Genomic DNA, 18,941 nt, shown 5'->3' on the forward strand with positions numbered 1-18,941 from the left:
ACGACCGCATGATGTCACCCCACGTCTACAGTCGCCGTTACGACCGCGAATACCGCAGTATGCGAGCACCGACTGCTACTGATGCCTAGAGAGGATCCGTGCACGGATCCGCCGCCGCCCCTCCCCGTTCAGCCCCCCTCCGCTCGCTCCGGAGATCGGCCATGTTGACTCTCGCGCTTGTTCCGGTATCAGGCACGAGCGTTTGAGCAACTCGGCCGCAGTACGACACCGATCCGCCTCCAGTGTAGCCCATTTCTCCTCAGCCCCGAAGCCAATCATGGATTTTACTACCTGACTGGATGTTTCTCTTTGGATACGAGCCCTCAGACGACTCCTTTCATTCAAGAGCCTTTGGTCACCGGGATCCCGTGAGTGGCGGAAAACGGTTTCGTGGATCATGAGGGTTTTTCGGGATTTTTAAATCCATCTTATGTCTGCTAACGTTAGTCCTTCATTCTCAGCACTCACGGTTGATTTTCTTTAAGGTTATATCCGCGTTCAGTCCAGCGCCGTTTGTTTCGTTAGCTCAAACTGACGGTTGAGGTATTTGTTCACCTTTTGTTGACACTAATTGTTTTGAAGGTCGGTAAAATTGTGATTTTTGGTTGGCCTAACACTTCATATCGCTCGCAGAGAGATACTTTTCGTGTCCTCATTCTCTGTCATTTTTAAGACCTGGGAGGAAATGAATTGTTTTAAACTCTCGCTTATTTCGTTGGGAAACAAATATAAATGTAAGTCAGCTCCATGTTAGTCTCTCCAAGAAGACCTTCATAAATCCTCATCAAGGACCTGCTGTTTATTTTCAACTGGAGACTTTAATACAAGTTTTTTCTCCACATATGGACTGATGTTGGGCTTCAACTTGTTGATCTCTGTCTGCGTGGCTAGTTCAAGCTAGCTAGCAACACTGATTACTTCTGTCAGAACAGACGAATAGCCTGTAAAGGCAAGCTTATAAATGCTCGTCAACCACTAAAAACGATTTTCCATTTATTTTCCCACCCGTGGCCTTGATTTTGAGAATACCTGGGCGAAAATGACAACCCGAGGAGGAGTTGGTGTTATAGAAAATTCATCCAGCCAGGTGAGACATATCTTCACTGACTGCACAGAAACTAATATGTATGAATGTGTGTTACTGTGTTTATTGTTGGGAATTACGTCATTCTTGATTTTCTTTTGAATTGTATTTCCTTCAAGCTCGTCGAGCTGAAAGGCAGGTGTCTGGATATATATTTATATGTAAGTTAGTTCAGGAAGAGTTTCCCTGACTCAACATGTCTTCCCTTATCTGTTCATTGATAGGCTTGTCAAGGTAACTTCCATGTTCCTCGCTGTAGATGTTGTAAATCTGATGTCTTAACCCTTGTGCATCAATTAAAAAAAGTTACACATAGGTCCATACTGGACTAAAAATTTGAAGCCTAGGAGCACAGACTTAAGTTTGGTCTCATTTTAAAGAAGACCATTGGCAGATTATTGCTAGAGTAATAATAATAAATAAAATAAAAATATATAGGTTTATGAAAATGATTTATGAACATTATTTTAAATACAATTTATATTTTATGAAACATATTGAACTCTAAAACGGCTAGAAAATCAAAGCCATAAATCTAAACAAGTTGTGTTCCAAATTTGAGGTTGATATCTCAAAAAATTAGCGTTTAGTAAAATTTTGGTTGGACGCAGTACCACATTTTCCCCATTGGAGACCAGCAAAACTCCACTGGTCACACAGAGGTTCGATTTGTTATTAGCAGTAGTTTTTTATGTGACCCTGGACCACAAAACCAGTCACATGGGACAATTTTTTGAAAAATTTAGATTTACATCAAATGAAAGCTGAATAAATAAGCGTTCTATTGATGTATGGTTTGTTAGGATAGGAGAATACTTGGCCAAAATACAACTATTTTAAAATCTGAAGGTGAAAAAAATCGAAACATTGAGAAAATCGCCTTTAAAGTTGTCCATTTATGTTCACGATTGTGCTGCATTCACTCAAAAAAAAAATGTTTTATATATTTACGGATTGGAAATTTACAAAATATCTTCATGGAAAGTGATCTTTACTTAATATCCTAATGATTTTTGGCCTAAAAGAAAAATCGATAATTTTGACCTATACAATGTTTTGTTGGCTATTGCCACAAATATACACATGCTACTTGTGACTGGTTTTGTGATCCAGGGTCACATATTACAAACACACACACGCACACATACACATATTTTTTTTATTACACGCACACAAACCACACTCTGACATCCATACCAACACACCCACACAATTATCGCTCCATAATTTATCCAATTGGCTCTATAATATGCCAAAGCAGAAAACAGGAATAAAGCGAGTATTTGCTTTATAGGCCAAACCTGAAAAAATGGCACCATCTGGTAAAAAATAGTAAAAATTTCAATTTTGAAGCCTTGCCAACAGAATGAAAGCCTCTTAACAAAGATTGCATCATTTTATAGTTAAATGGCCCTGGGATTAAAAATTGCAGTTTTAATGGGTTTCAATGCGGACATTTTTGTCCAAAAGGCGCTGAGAGGAACTATTTTGTGTACCTAGTGCAAAAAATATTTTTTAAAGAAATGGGGGTGAAATAGTAAAATTTCAATAAAAATACACACCCGAACCAAATTTAGTTAGCATAAATACAGGCAACGTTATAAAAAAAAAACTAAACTGAAAAAGACAAAAATGTCCATAAGGATGCACAAGGCTTAATAGTGTTTTGAAAATCATTTTGTTCAATGCATAAACTGAAAATCCCCATATCAGTAAAGTTTAGTCTGTAAATACAATGAAGTTAGATGAGTTTAGACCTGATAGCAGTGGTTTTCAACCAAGGGACCGGGGCCCTCAGGAAATTTCCAAGAGCGCCTCAAGAATCAAGATTTAAAATGTTTTAAAATAAGCTAAAACTATTTAAAAAAAAAAAACACATTTCTTATTTATTTTCATTCACACACAAGCTTCTGAAATTAAACTATTTTATTATTTTAATTTGAATTATATCTAAAGATACTCCTAATTTCTGTAAATAAAAAAAAGCAGGGCAGGGATCTCAAATGTTGTTGTGGACAGTCAAAAAGGTTTAACCACTGGTCTAATGAGAAAATCAGTCAACAGTGCATTTGACTTGGGAACCAGGAAGACACTGGCAGTAAGAATAGCCAGCCTTGCCCCTCTGAATGTGATAAGGCACAGATTGTGATGCGAGTGCCAGAGGATGGAAAATTGAGCCATTCAGAGTGAGGAGGAGGAGGACAGATTCAGTGCTCATTAATAACTCATGCCAGTGTGACTAATGCTGACTGAGCTACATACAATACAGGCAGCGCTAACATGTGTGTTTTCCGCTAAGTGGCTTAATGAAAAACGAAGGACTTTATATCCTTGTCCAGCTCTCCGGATGCCCTCTCTGAGATCTCTAACCTCTTCTTCAGAGTGTGTCTGTTTTAGCAGAGGAAGAGTGTGAGGAATGAATCACTGGTGTTAATCATACTAGTGAGGTTGTGGGTGAGTTTCAGCCTGCTATGTAGGAGGAGAGGTATGAAAATGTGTTTTTTATTTTGCATTATCTGGTTTGTTCAGGCACAGGGAAGGATGCTTTGCATAAAAAAATCAGACTTGGAACAGTGTGTTTATGTTTATGACTTGGACTGAGTTTTGCATCTTTGGGAATTTTATCTGTCATTCACTGTGCTGTTTCGTTATTGACTATTTGATTGCAATGTTTATTTTAATACATATTTTAAACATGGGCTTTTTTCGATAGGGGTTTCACAGACCCTGGTGTTCAGCCTGAATTGAGGACCATTTGGCCTGCGACTGTTCTCCAGCATTGTGGCATCCATGTCTGAAAAGCACACCACCCCAATAAGTGTTAACACAGGGTTTCCTTGTCCTCAGTAACTCGGTGTGTCACCTTGCTGATACTGTGACCTGACACCACAGGCTTGTGTTACAGTTCCCTGAAATCGCAGACCCCAAACACAGATTTAGATTGAGAGAAAGGGCCTTCACCTGTTTCTCATCCTCTAACCTCTGCGTTCTGATGTTTTAGCTAAATCATGTGGTTTAGGAACTCAGTGTCCATTGACTCAACATTCAATCAAATCTAGCCTTATTTGCTCTATTAATACACACATTTTGGTCATACTGTGCACAATTAATGAGTGCATGTTATTCCAAAGGCAAAATGTTTGTTACAATTTTCAGCTGACGTCACCTGGGCTGTGGGTTGGGCAGATGTTAATGTTAATGTTGCTTTGTTTTAGGCATTTGCTATTGGTAGTAATGCAGTAATTTTAATGCTAATGTAAAGTTTTAGTGGATTTAGATATGCATTTTTTTATTGGCCGATAATATCTTAGAAAGCGGTGTGGCCGATATAAGGCTGAATTATTTGATATCATACTTTTTAGTTTAAAGATAGTAAATAACATGCTGCAATTAAGTTTTTATGATATTTACTAAATATGAAGTAAATAATTTGAGTATAAAAAATTAATTATTATTCATTTTAGAGAGAAAATCCAGTGTTTTATAGTATTTATTTAGCCTATTTATTAGAAATTCAAAGACTTGTTTCAATTATATGAGTGTTTGCTGACAGTATGTTAAAAGTATCATAGTGTTTGTCTTTTATTTTTACTAATAATAATACTAATAAAATGCCATAATATACTATTATTTACTATATATAGGCTACATTATATACTATTTAAATACCAGTTCAGTCTAAAAATGTATAAGAACTGTTAAACAAAGTAAACTAATGACAACATAGAATTGGATACTAGTTGGCAACAGATAATGATGGCACATTTTTGGCTGCAAGATTTAAGAAATACATCAAGATGCTCATGGGGGTGAACTTGACCTTCGTTTTCCATACCCCATTCGAAAGGCCTTCTTAAAAGAGGGTGACTGGCATTGTTTCAGGAGTCGTCCACAATCTATTGCAAATTCTGGTATGGAACACCAATATGCAGTGGCACTTGGTAATATACCACATTGCTAATGATGTTTTATGTAGATTTTGAAGTGTTTTGGTAGCTTTTGGCCGTTATAACCATCAGTGTATTGAAAACTATGGGGTGTCTGTGAGGTTTTAAGACTGAGCTTTTCTGAATGGTCTATATTGTCTCTGTCGAAAATCACTATTTTTGGGATAGTTTACCCAAAAAGGAAAATCTGATCATTTACTCGCCCTCAAATGTCTCTGTTTTTTGTTCATACAGTGAAAGTCAGTTCTTTGGGACACCACAGAATTTCATTGTATGAACAAAAACAGTTGAAACATTCTTCAAAATACCTCCTTTTATGTTCATCGGTTGAACTGTGTGAAGATGAGTAAATGATAACAGAATTTTTTTGTTGTTGGGTGAACTATCCTTTTTATACAAAATGAACATATTTTCTGCTGTTGTGATTCTATCTTACTGTCATTATTTGTCCTCATCGCTGTATCTTTTGTGGCTTTATGTCTGTCCACCTGCGTGGTTTTACAGATCACGTCTTGAAGTCCTCAAAACGTGTTTTATGCTGTTCGGTGTGGTGTTTGGACATCCTCCATATACTACACAGATCTCTGTTGGGTCCGCTGACCCTGATCAGTCTCAAAGACTCACAGTTTTCCACTGCAGTGATTTACTCTATTAGCACTTCTTGTTCCACTAAGCATATCATTTCATTGGAATAAGGTTTTTTTTTTTTAAATGGCAGCAGTTTGTTATGAATGTGAAAGTAGTAATCCTGATATTATCCAGTCAGTCAAAGCTGATCTGCAAGCACTAGATAGCATTGCAGCCTGCAGGTATGTAATCTTTTGAGATGCTGCTTAGATATAAACAATCCATCATCACGTCATCTATAAGGATGGCTGGCAAGCGACTGATTATAATTTATAGTAATACCTGGATTTATAACTCATTGAGGATGCACAAATGCCTCTTTAAAATGGCATCATTTTGTCATTTAAGCAGCTCTGTTTTATTACTGTTTCATCTGGAGTAGAATATAACTAAACGTTTCAATTCTGAAAGATTGAATTGATCATCGTGCAAAAATTAAGTACATCTTGATTTCTATTTAAACATTTTTTTCCCACCCACACTTGATTTAACTTCAGTATTATCCATGTTTTATAAACACAAACAAAGGCCAGTATTGACATTGAGAACAATAGGAAAATACAGGTTAAAGAAGAGCAGGTTATACAATTATAAAGTATGGGTGCCATCATTGTAAATTGTTTTTGGTTTTTTTTGGTTGGTAAGTCTCTGTGAACTCAAATTGTTGGTTCTGTTAAAATAAAATATGTGCGTTACATGTAAAGAGACTGAACTGCGTCCACATGTTCTTAGACTCTATGAGGGGATTAGGTGTGGTTAAATCTGAAGGGGTGGCCGGCATTACGTTTGACTCACTGTCATTACTGATAAATTACTATGGAACATTGCTTGTAGGAAATGGCTCTCATTCAGGTCCTGTAGCCTTATATGGCTATAGGGAAGACCCACAATACAGTGATCTGAACACATTTGAGTGTCTTGCTGCGTCTTCTCAGATACGTCATAATTCATTCTGTATTAGTGATATGAGCGAATGAATTGGGCTAGAAGTCAATCAGCTAGCAGCTTTTGGAGATAACGAATTGGATAAAATACTTTCTTTATGAATGTTAGAACTACAGTTTGCAGTTTACACTGTTACCAACCAATGAAGCTTGACATTTTTAACAATGTCCTCTGTGTCTCTTTTGTTAAAGCCGTGCCTTATCACAGAAAGTATAAGGAGGGAGATGGACCAATCATAGAAAAATGAATGAGAGAAATCATAATAATCAGTATGGCTTTCTTGCCTTTCAGTTAAAAGAGCCAATCACATATTTTTATAAAGGCATTGTCTGTTTGTTTACTCTTGAACGCACTTGCACATTTGTTTATTCAGATTTTATGATACCTTTGTTGTCGGATTTGGTTCCTGGGACATATGTTACTGAAACATATTCTTGACAAATAGTTTAGAGATTTTAGTCTTTTCCTGTACATATAAGTGAAGCTTACCATTTAAAAAAGCTGCCATGGGCTTAACTATAATTGTCACTGAGTGAACTGAAATGTGTGTTTTTTTCTGTATTGAAAATATTTTGGCTGCTGCCAAAATTAATCTTTGTCCCACCAGAGACTTATTTGATTGTTAATGTGACAATACCTGCTGTTCTGCAGTACTAGTAACTGCTGCAAGCTGGTGGTGAGTCGGCAGTAAAAAACAGCAGAGTTTTTGTTCAGCACGAGTTCTGCATGCGTGTGGAAGTATAAACACGATGAGATGACAATAAGAGATTCATTGCACAGCATAGACCTCTTCGTAAGGAGTTAACAGGAGTACCTCGGCTCACATTGTAATTAACAGGTTCAGTGATTATGATGGCAGCAATCTTTTCTCGTTTTCTTTGAAACTACACATTGCAAAGTTTCTGGATTGACAACCATATTTAAATGCACGATTGAATCTGATTGACAGTGATAACCATAGCAATGGATGGAACAAATGAATCTGATACTGTATGTCAAATGTTCTGTGCTTTAAGCCTTGGAGTGTGAATGCAAAATAACACACCTGCCACTTTTTCTATGTAATGTGTTACTTTTGTTGTTCATTTCATTACTAACTTTTCAAATCAGTCTCTCAGTGACTTTTTACATATAAATTTACAGATTTTTAAATATAAAATAGTTCTAAGCACTTTGTTTTATGTTCTGTCCTTACAGTGATTGTTTTTGTTTCATGAACAAATAGCATGAGTTTATATTACATACTGTTTCTTTGCATTTATTTTGGATAGGCTATAGGCTATTGTCAATTCTGGGCTCACAGATCACCTAGATAGTGTACTTTGTATTGTGTGTGTGGATGACTGTGTTTGTCCGCCACAACTGAAGACCATTATTGACTGAGGAAAAACCCAGGTTCAGTAGTGATTCACTTCCTAACTGGATTTGTTTAAAGGGTTAGTTCTCCCAGAAATGAAAATTCTGTCAGTATTTACTCACCCTCATGTTGTTCCAACCCCGTAAGACCTTCGTTCATCTTCGGAACACGAATTAAGATATTTTTTGATGAAATCTGAGAGCTGGATCACTCCTCCATACTAGTCCATAGGCTTCTTCAGGGATTAAACTTGCCGGCCTCGAAAATTTATTAAAGACATCGTTAAAATAGTCCAAGTGACTACAGTGGCTCAATCTTAAGTTTATCAAGCGACGAGAATACTTTTTGTGCGCAAAAACAAACAAAAATAACGACTTTATTTCAACTATTCATGTCCTTCTCTTTGGGCCTCTAGTCAGTTAACGTAGTGTGATTCCGTAGAGCTACGTCACACGTAGGCTCACTATTGGCCGACGCTGGTCATGTGCGTGATGCGTGTGACGTACAACAACAGAAGCTTACGCTATTACACTAGTGAACTGACTCGAGGCCCACAGAGAAGGAAATAAATAGTTGAAATAAAGTCATTATTTTTGTTTGTTTTTGCGCACAAAAAGTATTCTCGTCGCATGATAAACTTAAGATTGAGCCACTGTAGTCACTTGGACTATTTTAACGATGTCTATAATAACTTTTCGAGGCCGGCAAGTTCAATCCCTGAAGAAGCCTATGGATTAGTATGGAGGAGTGATCCAGCTCTCAGATTTCATCAAAAATATCTTAATTCGTGTTCCGAAGATGAACGAAGGTCTTACGGGGTTGGAACAACATGAGGGTGAGTAAATACTAGCAGAATTTTCATTTTTGGGTGAACTAACCCTTTAAAATCAAAAGTGAACCGTATTGTAGCTCACATTTATCAGAGCTGCCTTTTAATGCAGTCTTACAAGCCTCATGAACAAGTCACAAAAAGCTTGAATGTGAAAGTTCCCAACGACATAAAATCACGGCCTTCTTTGCAGGCTTCGTTCCAATAATCTTTAGTTGTAATGGGTTAGTGTACAAAAGGAGAGTAAATTCAATCACATACATAATAATCAGTCAAGTGCTAGTTATTTGTAAATTGACTTTTTAATCATTGTTGGTAACATTAGGGTTGACCTCTGCTCTGGTAAATGTATTGATCAAGTGGATACTATATTCAGACAACCAACTTGTGGAACTTTTTAGAAATGCTCTAATATCAGTTGTTATTTCTTGTGTTGTTCTGCCCAACGCAGACGTTTTTGACAGGGTTTGAGATCTTAATTTGATAATATAGATAGATACATTTTACATTGTAGGCTAACTGATTCAAAAAAAATTCTGCACTCGGCTTCACTTATAATAGTCATTTATTCTCTCATATTCACATGAATGAATGTCCTATTAATTAGGTAGCTGCATGTGTAAAACATAGGATGGAAAAAGGCAGTAGAAAACCTGTGGAAAGGAAATATTCAAAGTTGGCAATCACCTCATACTCTGAGTTGAGATTAACTTTGCCATTGACATTTCTGTGAAACTACCACACCCAAACAAATGAAAGTATCCTAAAAAAAACAAGACACCAGATTTACCTTTCGGAAAGGGGAGGAATTTGAATACTGTCAGAAAGCACAGAGTTTGGAAACATGAGGTTGGATGGCTGAAGTGCGAGCTTATATGAGACTGAACACAGCGGACTATAAACCCTCTTTAGCTCCCTGACCTTCAGCAACTTGAACAGGGATCACATTTACACACGGCTTTGCATTTTTTACGATGCCGTGCATGGAGTCATCGTGTTGAGATCAAGTCCAGAGTCTAAAACGCTCTGTGTGTGTAAACAGGCCTTTCCAGTTGCACTGGGTGTAAAGTTGACTGAAGGGAGTGCCGAGGCCTTCTCTCTGATTTCAGGAGCTTGACGTCATGTAGAGGACAGAGTCAATGCTTGTTTTTTCTGAACTGATTTATTTAGTACCTCAGTGCCTTTTCGAGTTTTTATTAGTGCGTGACTGTTTGATACCTTTTTCTGAGCAGTTTTTATTAGGGGAGGCCGGGAATCTTTAGGTACCTCTCAAGTAACAAGTTCACCGACTTTGAATATCACATTTATTTGTGTGTGTATTTAGAAAATGAGATAAATGAAGGAAAGTATCCATGCAGGCCACACACATCCATTTGTGTCAGGTTACATAGTCTAAAAAAATTAAATACTCCCAGAGTTTTTCCAACTATGACAAAAAATATAAAATATTTTAGATTACTATAAGCCGTCCTTCAAATAAGGCATAAGAAAAGCATAATGACCTATTTAAAACAAAGAGGTAGTTGGGCTAAGACTGCAAGACAAGGGAAGACTAATGATAAGTGATAGCATAGGTGTAATTTGCAGGTGGGACATATCCCCACCACTTTTTGCTAAAGTCTTTTGAAACATCTGGCGGCACGAATGTACCGATACAAATAAATAAAACATCTCCAGTTAACTAGCAGAGCATTCATTTTGTTCATTTGTTTAATAAAAGTCGATCTAGCGCTGAAATGTTTTTTTTTTTAAATCAAGTGATCAAAGTGCTCGTTGTCGCCGCGATCAGTGGCGCGGATACTGTGTTCTCTTGTGGCTCGCGCACAGTCTTCACTCGGACGCACGCTTCAATCCGTTGTGGAGACTCTATTCGTTCCGGTGAAATTACAAAACAAATTAAAGCTGCAAGCAGCATTTAGCGGTGTTCAAGCAGTTAAGGCCTTTAAGGCCATTAAGCACAAAAGCATCAAAAGACATTAAGTTTTATTAAGCATACATTTAACCACTGACATAATAGATGGAAAACACCATTTACAGCCAATACAGGCAATTTACCATAGGAAATATATAGTTTTAAAGCTTTTTAACAGTTATAGCGCCACCTATTGTCCAATCTCCATAAAACTTTGCATGCTTGTTAATGATGTTATGTCACATATGCTCATCAATTTTTGTCAAGTTCTGAGTTTTCATTTATGATTTATAGGCTTTTGAGTGTATTTTGACACGCCCCTTTTCTAAATGACCCTGTTACAGTGAACCAAAGGGCAAAGTTCAACTTTTTTTTGATAATTATTGATCTAGAGAGTCTAGAGAATTGTCCTAGACTGGTCTGGTTTTGATCGGGCAAAAAACCAGGGACTAGTTCGCAAAAGTAGGTTTTTAACATATTCGTGAATATTTAATGAACGATTTGATTGACAGCAATGGTTCTAGAGGCAAAGTTGTTCACCATGAGGATATCTATAAAATGATATGCATTTTGGGGGGATGTGTGCAACACCACGTGATTACAGAGCCGTAAAACTCGTTAGCGCCAACTAGTGGCCGATTTCTTTCAAAACTCTTACAGACCTCTTAGGCCATGAGTCGAACATGCCCATCGAGTTTCGTTCCGATTGGCCTCCGTTAACCTCGTCTCATAGGGGCTCAAACTTCATTGGTCAATGGCGGCCATGTTTTTTGAGATAAGCCAATGTCCTCATAGACATACATGGGGCCTTGGACCAAGACACTGCATACCAATTTTCAAGTCAATCGGACTAACGGTCAGTCCTTTATATGTTTTTTTTCATGTTATAGCGCCACCTAGTGTTCGATCGTCGCGATTTTTTTACTGTGACCTCAGATTGAACTCATGCACAACTGTACCAAGTTTGGTGATCCTACCTAATTTACTTCTGGAGTTATAGTCGTTTTAGTAAAATAGGCTCCTCCCACAACGTTCTTTTTGCGCCCCCTAGCGACCGGAAATCGAAATTTCAACTTTTTTACGATTATAATTTATATTCAGACTCCAGAGAACATTTGTGCACTGGTTTGGTTCCGATCGGGCAAAAAATCAGGGACTAGTTCGCAAAAGTCGTTTTTTGACAAAATTCAAAATGGCGGAAAATCTATCATGACGGAAATGAAATCGGAGATATACGTTTTTTAAGTCAGGAGTCCAGCTTTCCAATGATATAAGACACTTGAGTCTACGATTTACGGTCTAGGAGTTATGAGCAGTTTTGCGCAATTGGTTGCTATAGCGCCACCTATGGGCCAATCGGGCTCATAATTTGATAAGCTCTCCTCGATTTTTGTACTACCATCTGACAAAGTTTCAAGTCTCTAGCACTTACGGTTTGGTCTGCACGATGCGTTTTACGGCAGAAGAATAATAATAATAATAATAATAATAATAATAAAAATCCTTACAATTACAATAGGTTTTCAGCACTTCGTGCTTGAACACCTAAATATACACAAACGTGTCCCTGCCTGATATACAACAACTGATAAACATAATCGGTTTTGATGAGAAGAAAAAACCCTATACGAGTGCGGATTAGAAGAACCCAGGACCTCTGACACGCTAGGCAAAAGTTCTGCCGCGCATACAGGTGGAAAAAAAGTCGCGCGAGTAATTTACGTCACGTGATCGGCTTTTGGGGTTCGCCTATCAAGCTATTTTTAGCCAATATCGGCCGCATCACTAAATATAATTATATTTGACTTTTGTAATTATAAGCACTTTTCCCTCTCTGTCTTTTTCTGTAGATGTTTTTTAAAGGTAAACAGTCACTAGAGGTGTATTTGTTTGTCATCTACGCTCCATGCGGGCAGAAGGGCGCACACCACACCCTGCAGTGCTCCGGAAAGAGCCAGGCCACCCGGAGAAGCTCTATATCCCAGAGGAATTGCTGCTCAATGAGGGAGAGCGTATAAATATCAGGATTATTTATTCACTGTTGACAGTTTTTTGACATAGGACAAGCTGGAGAAGCGAGGGGAGAGGTGTGACGAAGAAGAGGGAGAGTGAGAGAGACACTCCATCTGCTCTCTGTTTGTGCCCTTGGCTGCCTCCTGATTCTAGTTTTAAATAGAGGCAGTGTGGGATTTACAGCCCCATGCATCACCTGCAGGCCCTGACCGCCATTCATCCATCCATCATCAGTTCATCCTTCCTTCTCTGCCTTTGTATGATTCTTCTGACCGGTTTGATGTGACGTGAGACATACGAACAGGGAATGATCCCACCCAAAAATAGACATTTCTGCATTTGTCTGTCTTGTCTATCCATCCAACTATTCATCCATTTTTAACTTCCTTCCTCCCTTCCTTCCTTCCTTCCTTGCTTCCTTCCTATTTCTTTTTCCTGTCGTTCCTATAGTTCATTATTTCCTTTCCTTCCTTTATTTTCTTCTTCTGTCCTTCCTTCCTTTCATCCATCCTTTGTTTTTTTCTTCATTACACAATTTCCTGGAACTTGAAAACAGGTCAAAGCAGTTTTATATTATGTAATTGTTGCCTGCTGCATGGTTCATTTAATGAATCACAAGTTAAAGTTGGCATGAAATGAAAAATCACTACTCCTCTATTTTGTAAATGCATGTTTTGGATTTCATTGTGACCATTTCATCATGTAGGCTATATGATATATATATATTTTTTTTGTATTTTGTTTGACCTCTAATGTTTAATTAGAATGTCATAACTCGATCTTCCAGTGAAAATGTCTTCTCTTTGGTGATGTAAGCCAGTCGCCAGACTTCACCAATCATTTAGTCAGCTTAAACCCACCCCTCCACAATTTTCTTTTTCGATATTCCGTTACACTCGGATGTACATCACGATACCGAAGAAAAGATCTGGTGCTACTTCGTTTCATTGCGACTTTAACAGTTTGGATCAGTCTAACGCATTAATCACAGAAGCAGTCAGAATGTTTGCTGAATTTGACTTGTTAATTGTCTGGATGTTTATATATAACGTATAGTTAAAGTTACTGGTACTCATTCAAAAATAGTATGGTTTTGTTTAATATGTAGTTAGAACCATTATGGGATTGAGGTTCACAAAAAACAAATTTTGTAGAGAAAGTGTGTGTGTGTGTGCGCGAGTGAGTGTGAAAGAGAGGAAGAGAGATTGTGTATGAGTAGGTGGTGAAGTATTTATAGTTCTTCATCGTGACTGTCGCTTTCTGGGCGTGTATGACCGCATCTGTGTGTGTTGAAAAATAGTTTCTCTTTTTCTAGACAGAGATGGGCTTCACTCTCTGTTATTGGAATATTACGCCCAATTTCACTTTAGCCACAGCATATGAGAAGGAGAGGATGAAGAAAAGTTAAGGGGGAAATAGAGAGAGAGAGAAAGGGAGCATGTCCTTTAGAAAGGTAAAGAAAAGAGAAGATGGCATGAGGATGAACAACAGATCTCCATGGCAACGCTGCAATCACGACCCAGTGACTGACTGCTTCTTCAAAGACACGCTGGATTGAGTGCATGTGTGTGTTTTTAAACTGAACAGGAGAGTATGCTTTACAGCTACTACAGCATCTGTGTTTATAGGGGTGCCGGTGCCTCTGGTTCACTCATACAACTTTCTTTTAAAGAGACTGTTGAGGAAAGTTTAGAAGATCAGTGATTAAAACTCATAACCAGGTCCATGAACGTCAGTTCCAGTCTCCGAATTCTTCGCTGTGCACCTATATGATGCACTTAGAGCAGCTTCTGGGTCTGATCAGTTGTCCTGAGCTTCCCACTGAGCTGAACCAGTGTCAGCTAAACTCGGGATCTCAGAGCTGCCGGAGAAGGTGGTATTTAAGGTTCAACGCTGAAGTGAGCAGGACTCGCAGACAGTAAACCTAAAAAAGATTCGCCACAGACAGCATGTTGTCAGGGAGAACATTATCCTATCCTCACTGCTGTCTGTGTCTGTGCAGGGTGTAATTACAAGGAGAGATAGATGATGATATGGAGCAAGGGAAAGACCCAGAAAAAGAGCAAAAAAAAGTGCATTTTATTTTACCCAGACTGACCTTCGTCCTAGATGATTCTTTAATAGTAAGGTAGAAGTATGTAAAAATGAGCCCTTTTGAGACTCCCCGATTCGGTTCTAAATCCTAGTGAACTGTCTGCGGTCTACATGGACAGTTACCTTCTAAAGAGATGGTTGATTCTGTCAGCAATTTGAAGCAACAAGAAGTTATTTGTTTTTATTGAAGGGTGGAAGGACATAGGAAGTTTATTCTGCCTTAAAAGAATAGTTCACTCAAAAACGAAAATCCTGCCATCATTTAGCCTACTCTTCCTCATGTTGTTCTGAACATGATTGACTTTGTTCTGTAGAACACAAGAAAATATTTTGAAGAACAATTGACTTCCATTAAATTCCATTCCATGTTCTACAAAAGAAACTAAGTCCTACAGGTTTGTATGGGTGAGTAAATGGTGACAGGATTTTCATTTTTGAGTGAACTGTCCCTTTAAGTAAACATCTTAAATGAAATGGAACTTGGAAGTGACTGATTTGAAACACTATAGCCTATGTCAGGTCAAGCTACTCAATTAAGGGTCACTCATGCGTGCCACACAAGTTCCTCATGTGACACTCACAAAAAGACTTGATCACATTTGATTCCTGAAGGGATTGATGTTAGCATTTTGCTAAGCTAAAAACAAATAATTCATACAACATGCAAATGCTAATTAAAAATGGTTTATCTTTAATTAGATATAACTATTTTAGTTCATTACTGAAAATGTTTTTTTTTTAAATCCCTCAACTACATTAAAAATGTTTGCGACCAGTTAGACTTTTCTTGAAGAAATTAATACTTTTAATTTGATCAAAAGTGACAGTAAAGACTTTTACATTGTTACGAAACAAATCTACTTCAAATAAATGCTGTTCTTTTGAACTTTCTGTTTATTTAAGAATGTTTCCTCAAAAATATAAAGCACCAGAACGGTTTTCAACATTTATAATATTGTATAATAAATGTTTCTTGAGAATCAAATTAGCATTTATGAATGATTTCTGAAGGACACTGAAGACAGGAGTAGTGATGCTGAAAATTCAGATTTTCCATCACAGGAATAATTTATATTTTAAAATAGATAAGTTATTTTTGATTGTAATAACATTTCACAATATTACTGTTGTTACTGTATTTGTGATCAAATAAATGCAGCCTTGGTGAGAGACTTATTTCCAAAATCTTCTTAATTTTAATGTCTCAAACTTTTGTCTGCCATCTGAGATGAAAGTTGTAGCTGTCCTTTTGCAGTGTATTGTTGGATTGCCTTTTCCACAGATGATACCTGGCTCAAAATGTTACCAAAATCAGATATTAAACATTTGGAACAATCTTTGTGTCGAGACTAGTACAGCTTTGATGCTTAAATGTCATCTAGGCAGGCAGCTCCCTAGGTTTTGGAGTTCTGAGTTTATGCTTTAAATTGTGAATAACACTTGCTTATACACTTTTTTTTTCTTTATGCGTACAGTATGTTTGCATGTGCAATGAGTCAGGTCTCCTGTGAAGTTCTGCTTGATTAGCTAGGAAGGAGTGTGCCATTGTAAAAGTGCATTGTGCTTCATTGCTGTTTATGAGTGATGTATTGATATGAGTTCTCCTTTATGCATACTGTATCAGCACTCCCTTGCCTACGCGCACACACAAGCCATACCAAAGTCTAAAATCTAAAATCTGAGTCCCCAGGCATATCTGCACACTTGCCCTCTAATACCTTAAGTCCTTGCCCCTCTGTTCTTGTCAGCACACTGTCAATCTCCTGCTTTCCATGCCCTGACCTTTGGTACTGCTCTTGGCTCAGCTTACCTATGAATACACATACACATTCAGACAGACAGTGTGGCTTTGCTGTATTGTTTCAGCCAGCCTTTCTCATGCCTTTCCCTTGAGCTGCCCCTCTTTCAAAATTGGCATCATGTGAAACGAGGAAAGAAATAAAGAGCATCTTCATTTAAAGACCTCTGAGTGTGCACCATTTAGTGGGCTGACGTCAAATGTTACATTTATGGCTTTGAACTTTGATCGGTTGGTCTTTGAAGAAGACGGAGCTGTTGTGATGTACACTGCTCGGATATGTGAACTGTGGTTTGCACGCACACACACACATCGCACCACAGAGCTCGTGGAGTTGGCTGTGTTCCTCTTGATGATTGAACTTTCTCTTTAATGAGCTCTGTGTCCACTTTCGCTTGACTTGAGTACAAAATGGAGAAACATCTGAAAAGATTATAATGATAAATGCAACATGATGCTACTTACGTTAATGTAGACAGGAAAACATAGGGAAGCACGTAGCATATTTGCGCGTGTTTGTGTATTTGCAGATGGACCCGTCTGTTTTAATCTAATCTAATCCACTGTAATCTAATCTAATCTAATCTAATCTAATCTGATCTGTATGTTTTTCCAGTGTCATTCATTGGGTAATGTGAGAAATTGGGATTTGATCTTTATTTGGACAGGACAATTGAGACGATTTGGTGGGGTTAAGGGAATATTGTGTGTTTTGGAAACCATCCCAAAATGCAGTGAGTGAGGTCTCATGAGATTAGGATTTTTCATTCACTAAAATGCTTCACGATTGATGTGGTTATGCCTCCTCCTCTCTCTTGTCCCATAATTCTTCCCTCGATTAGTGTTATTAAAGGGAAAGTTCACCCGAAAATTCTGTCATAATTTACTTACCATGACTTTTTTTCATCTACAGATCACAAAAGATGATATTTTGAAGATTATTGATAACCAAACTGTTTTGGCTACCATTGACTTCCATTGTATGGACACAAAAAAAACATAAAAGAAATGTCTTCTTTTGTGTTCCGCTGATGGAAGTCATACAAGTTTAGAAAAACATGACGATGGGATTACAGAATTTTCTTTTTTGGCTCAACTATCCATTAAAGATTCATAACTGTTAGTGCACATCCTCCAATAAGTTGAGTTGTGCTCCACTTGGGATCAATGCAAGTTCACGTCTTGCTTTGCATTTTTAATACTTCGTATGATCAGTAATAATGAAAAAAGAAGATTCACAACTGTGTGTGTGGAGGCTGGGTCAGAGTTTGAGAATAAAAGAACATTGAGAGTATTCACCAATGCTGAAGAATGTCATACATTAACATGGTGCATGTGATGCATTACATAATATTCATCTCTTTGGAACCAGCGAGTTTGAGTGCGCATGTGTTTCTCTGAGCCTTATGCCTACTCATTTGCTTGCTAAGATACACAAATAAGTGATAGTTTATTCAAGAATGATGAATAGAAAGTTCAAAATAACCATGTTTATTTGAAATATAAATCTTTTGTAACATTATAATTGTCTTTTCTGTCACTTTTTAATCAATTGAACGCATTCTTGCAGAATTAAACTAATATTATTTTTATTTTTTAAACGTACTGTTCCGTGACCCCAAACTTTTGAACGGTAAGTATTGCACACTTCTGTAGCCATATCTTCCATGACTGCAGGGAGCCTTCTTACAACAGTCAAAACACACACCAACTGCTGCTTCAAATGTTTGCTGTAGTTCTGTTCATTCTTCACATATCACTCAAACTTTCTGATCTGGTTCTGAACCCTTAATTGTCAGGTATTCACTTCAGTTAGAGGATGTGATGGTCACCGTGCATTTAGCTTTCCAAAAAGACTGAGCAATATTCTGCCCTGCTGCTGTGTGACTGTTGCCATATTTTCCTCTTGTGAATCAGTCTGATACAGTTATCAGCAAGTTTGAGTGTGTGAAAGTGAGGGGGGAGAATGTAGTTGAATTTGAGTGTCATCTGAGTTTGACCATCTGAAACATTGTTCTGATCCCTATATCCCATCTCTCTGTCAGACTCACTCTGATGCCAAAGGAGGAGGGCGTCCAAGTGTCCCGCGTGTTCGCAATGTGGTGCCGACGGCGGATGAAAACCCCCATATAGGAAATTACCGACTGCTGAAGACCATCGGCAAGGGCAACTTTGCCAAGGTTAAACTGGCCCGACATGTCCTCACTTCTAAAGAGGTAACTAGGTCTCCTGTATAGTGGATCTAGTTAGACGAGTCCATGCTATATGAGCTCCCTCCTCCCTGTAACACATATTGCAGACAATTCTGATTTGTTCTAGATAATGCACAGTTAAA

At 37.9% G+C, this 18,941-nt stretch overlaps 1 protein-coding gene across 9 annotated transcripts in view; it reads left to right on the top strand.

The window, feature by feature from the left end:
• The first annotated feature begins 102 nt into the window (after window positions 1-102).
• The window catches only part of mark2b (MAP/microtubule affinity-regulating kinase 2b), a 51,528-nt gene continuing 32,689 nt past the window's right edge, over window positions 103-18,941 (top strand). For 3 of the 9 annotated variants that reach the window (XM_056268701.1, XM_056268703.1, XM_056268704.1), the window contains exons 1-2: window positions 108-1,087; window positions 18,652-18,822. In XM_056268701.1, coding sequence (XP_056124676.1) covers window positions 1,040-1,087; window positions 18,652-18,822 — 219 coding nt within the window. In that variant the 5' untranslated portion in view covers window positions 108-1,039. Of the gene's footprint in view, window positions 1,088-18,651; window positions 18,823-18,941 lie in introns of all 9 variants that reach the window. The other 6 variants (XM_056268706.1, XM_056268705.1, XM_056268709.1 and 3 more) reach the window with 5 other exon arrangements.

This window comes from Rhinichthys klamathensis, unplaced genomic scaffold (genome assembly GCF_029890125.1).
Source record: "Rhinichthys klamathensis goyatoka isolate OS25496 unplaced genomic scaffold, OSU_Roscu_1.1 h1tg000275l_1, whole genome shotgun sequence".
Taxonomy (NCBI): Eukaryota; Metazoa; Chordata; class Actinopteri; order Cypriniformes; family Leuciscidae; genus Rhinichthys; species Rhinichthys klamathensis.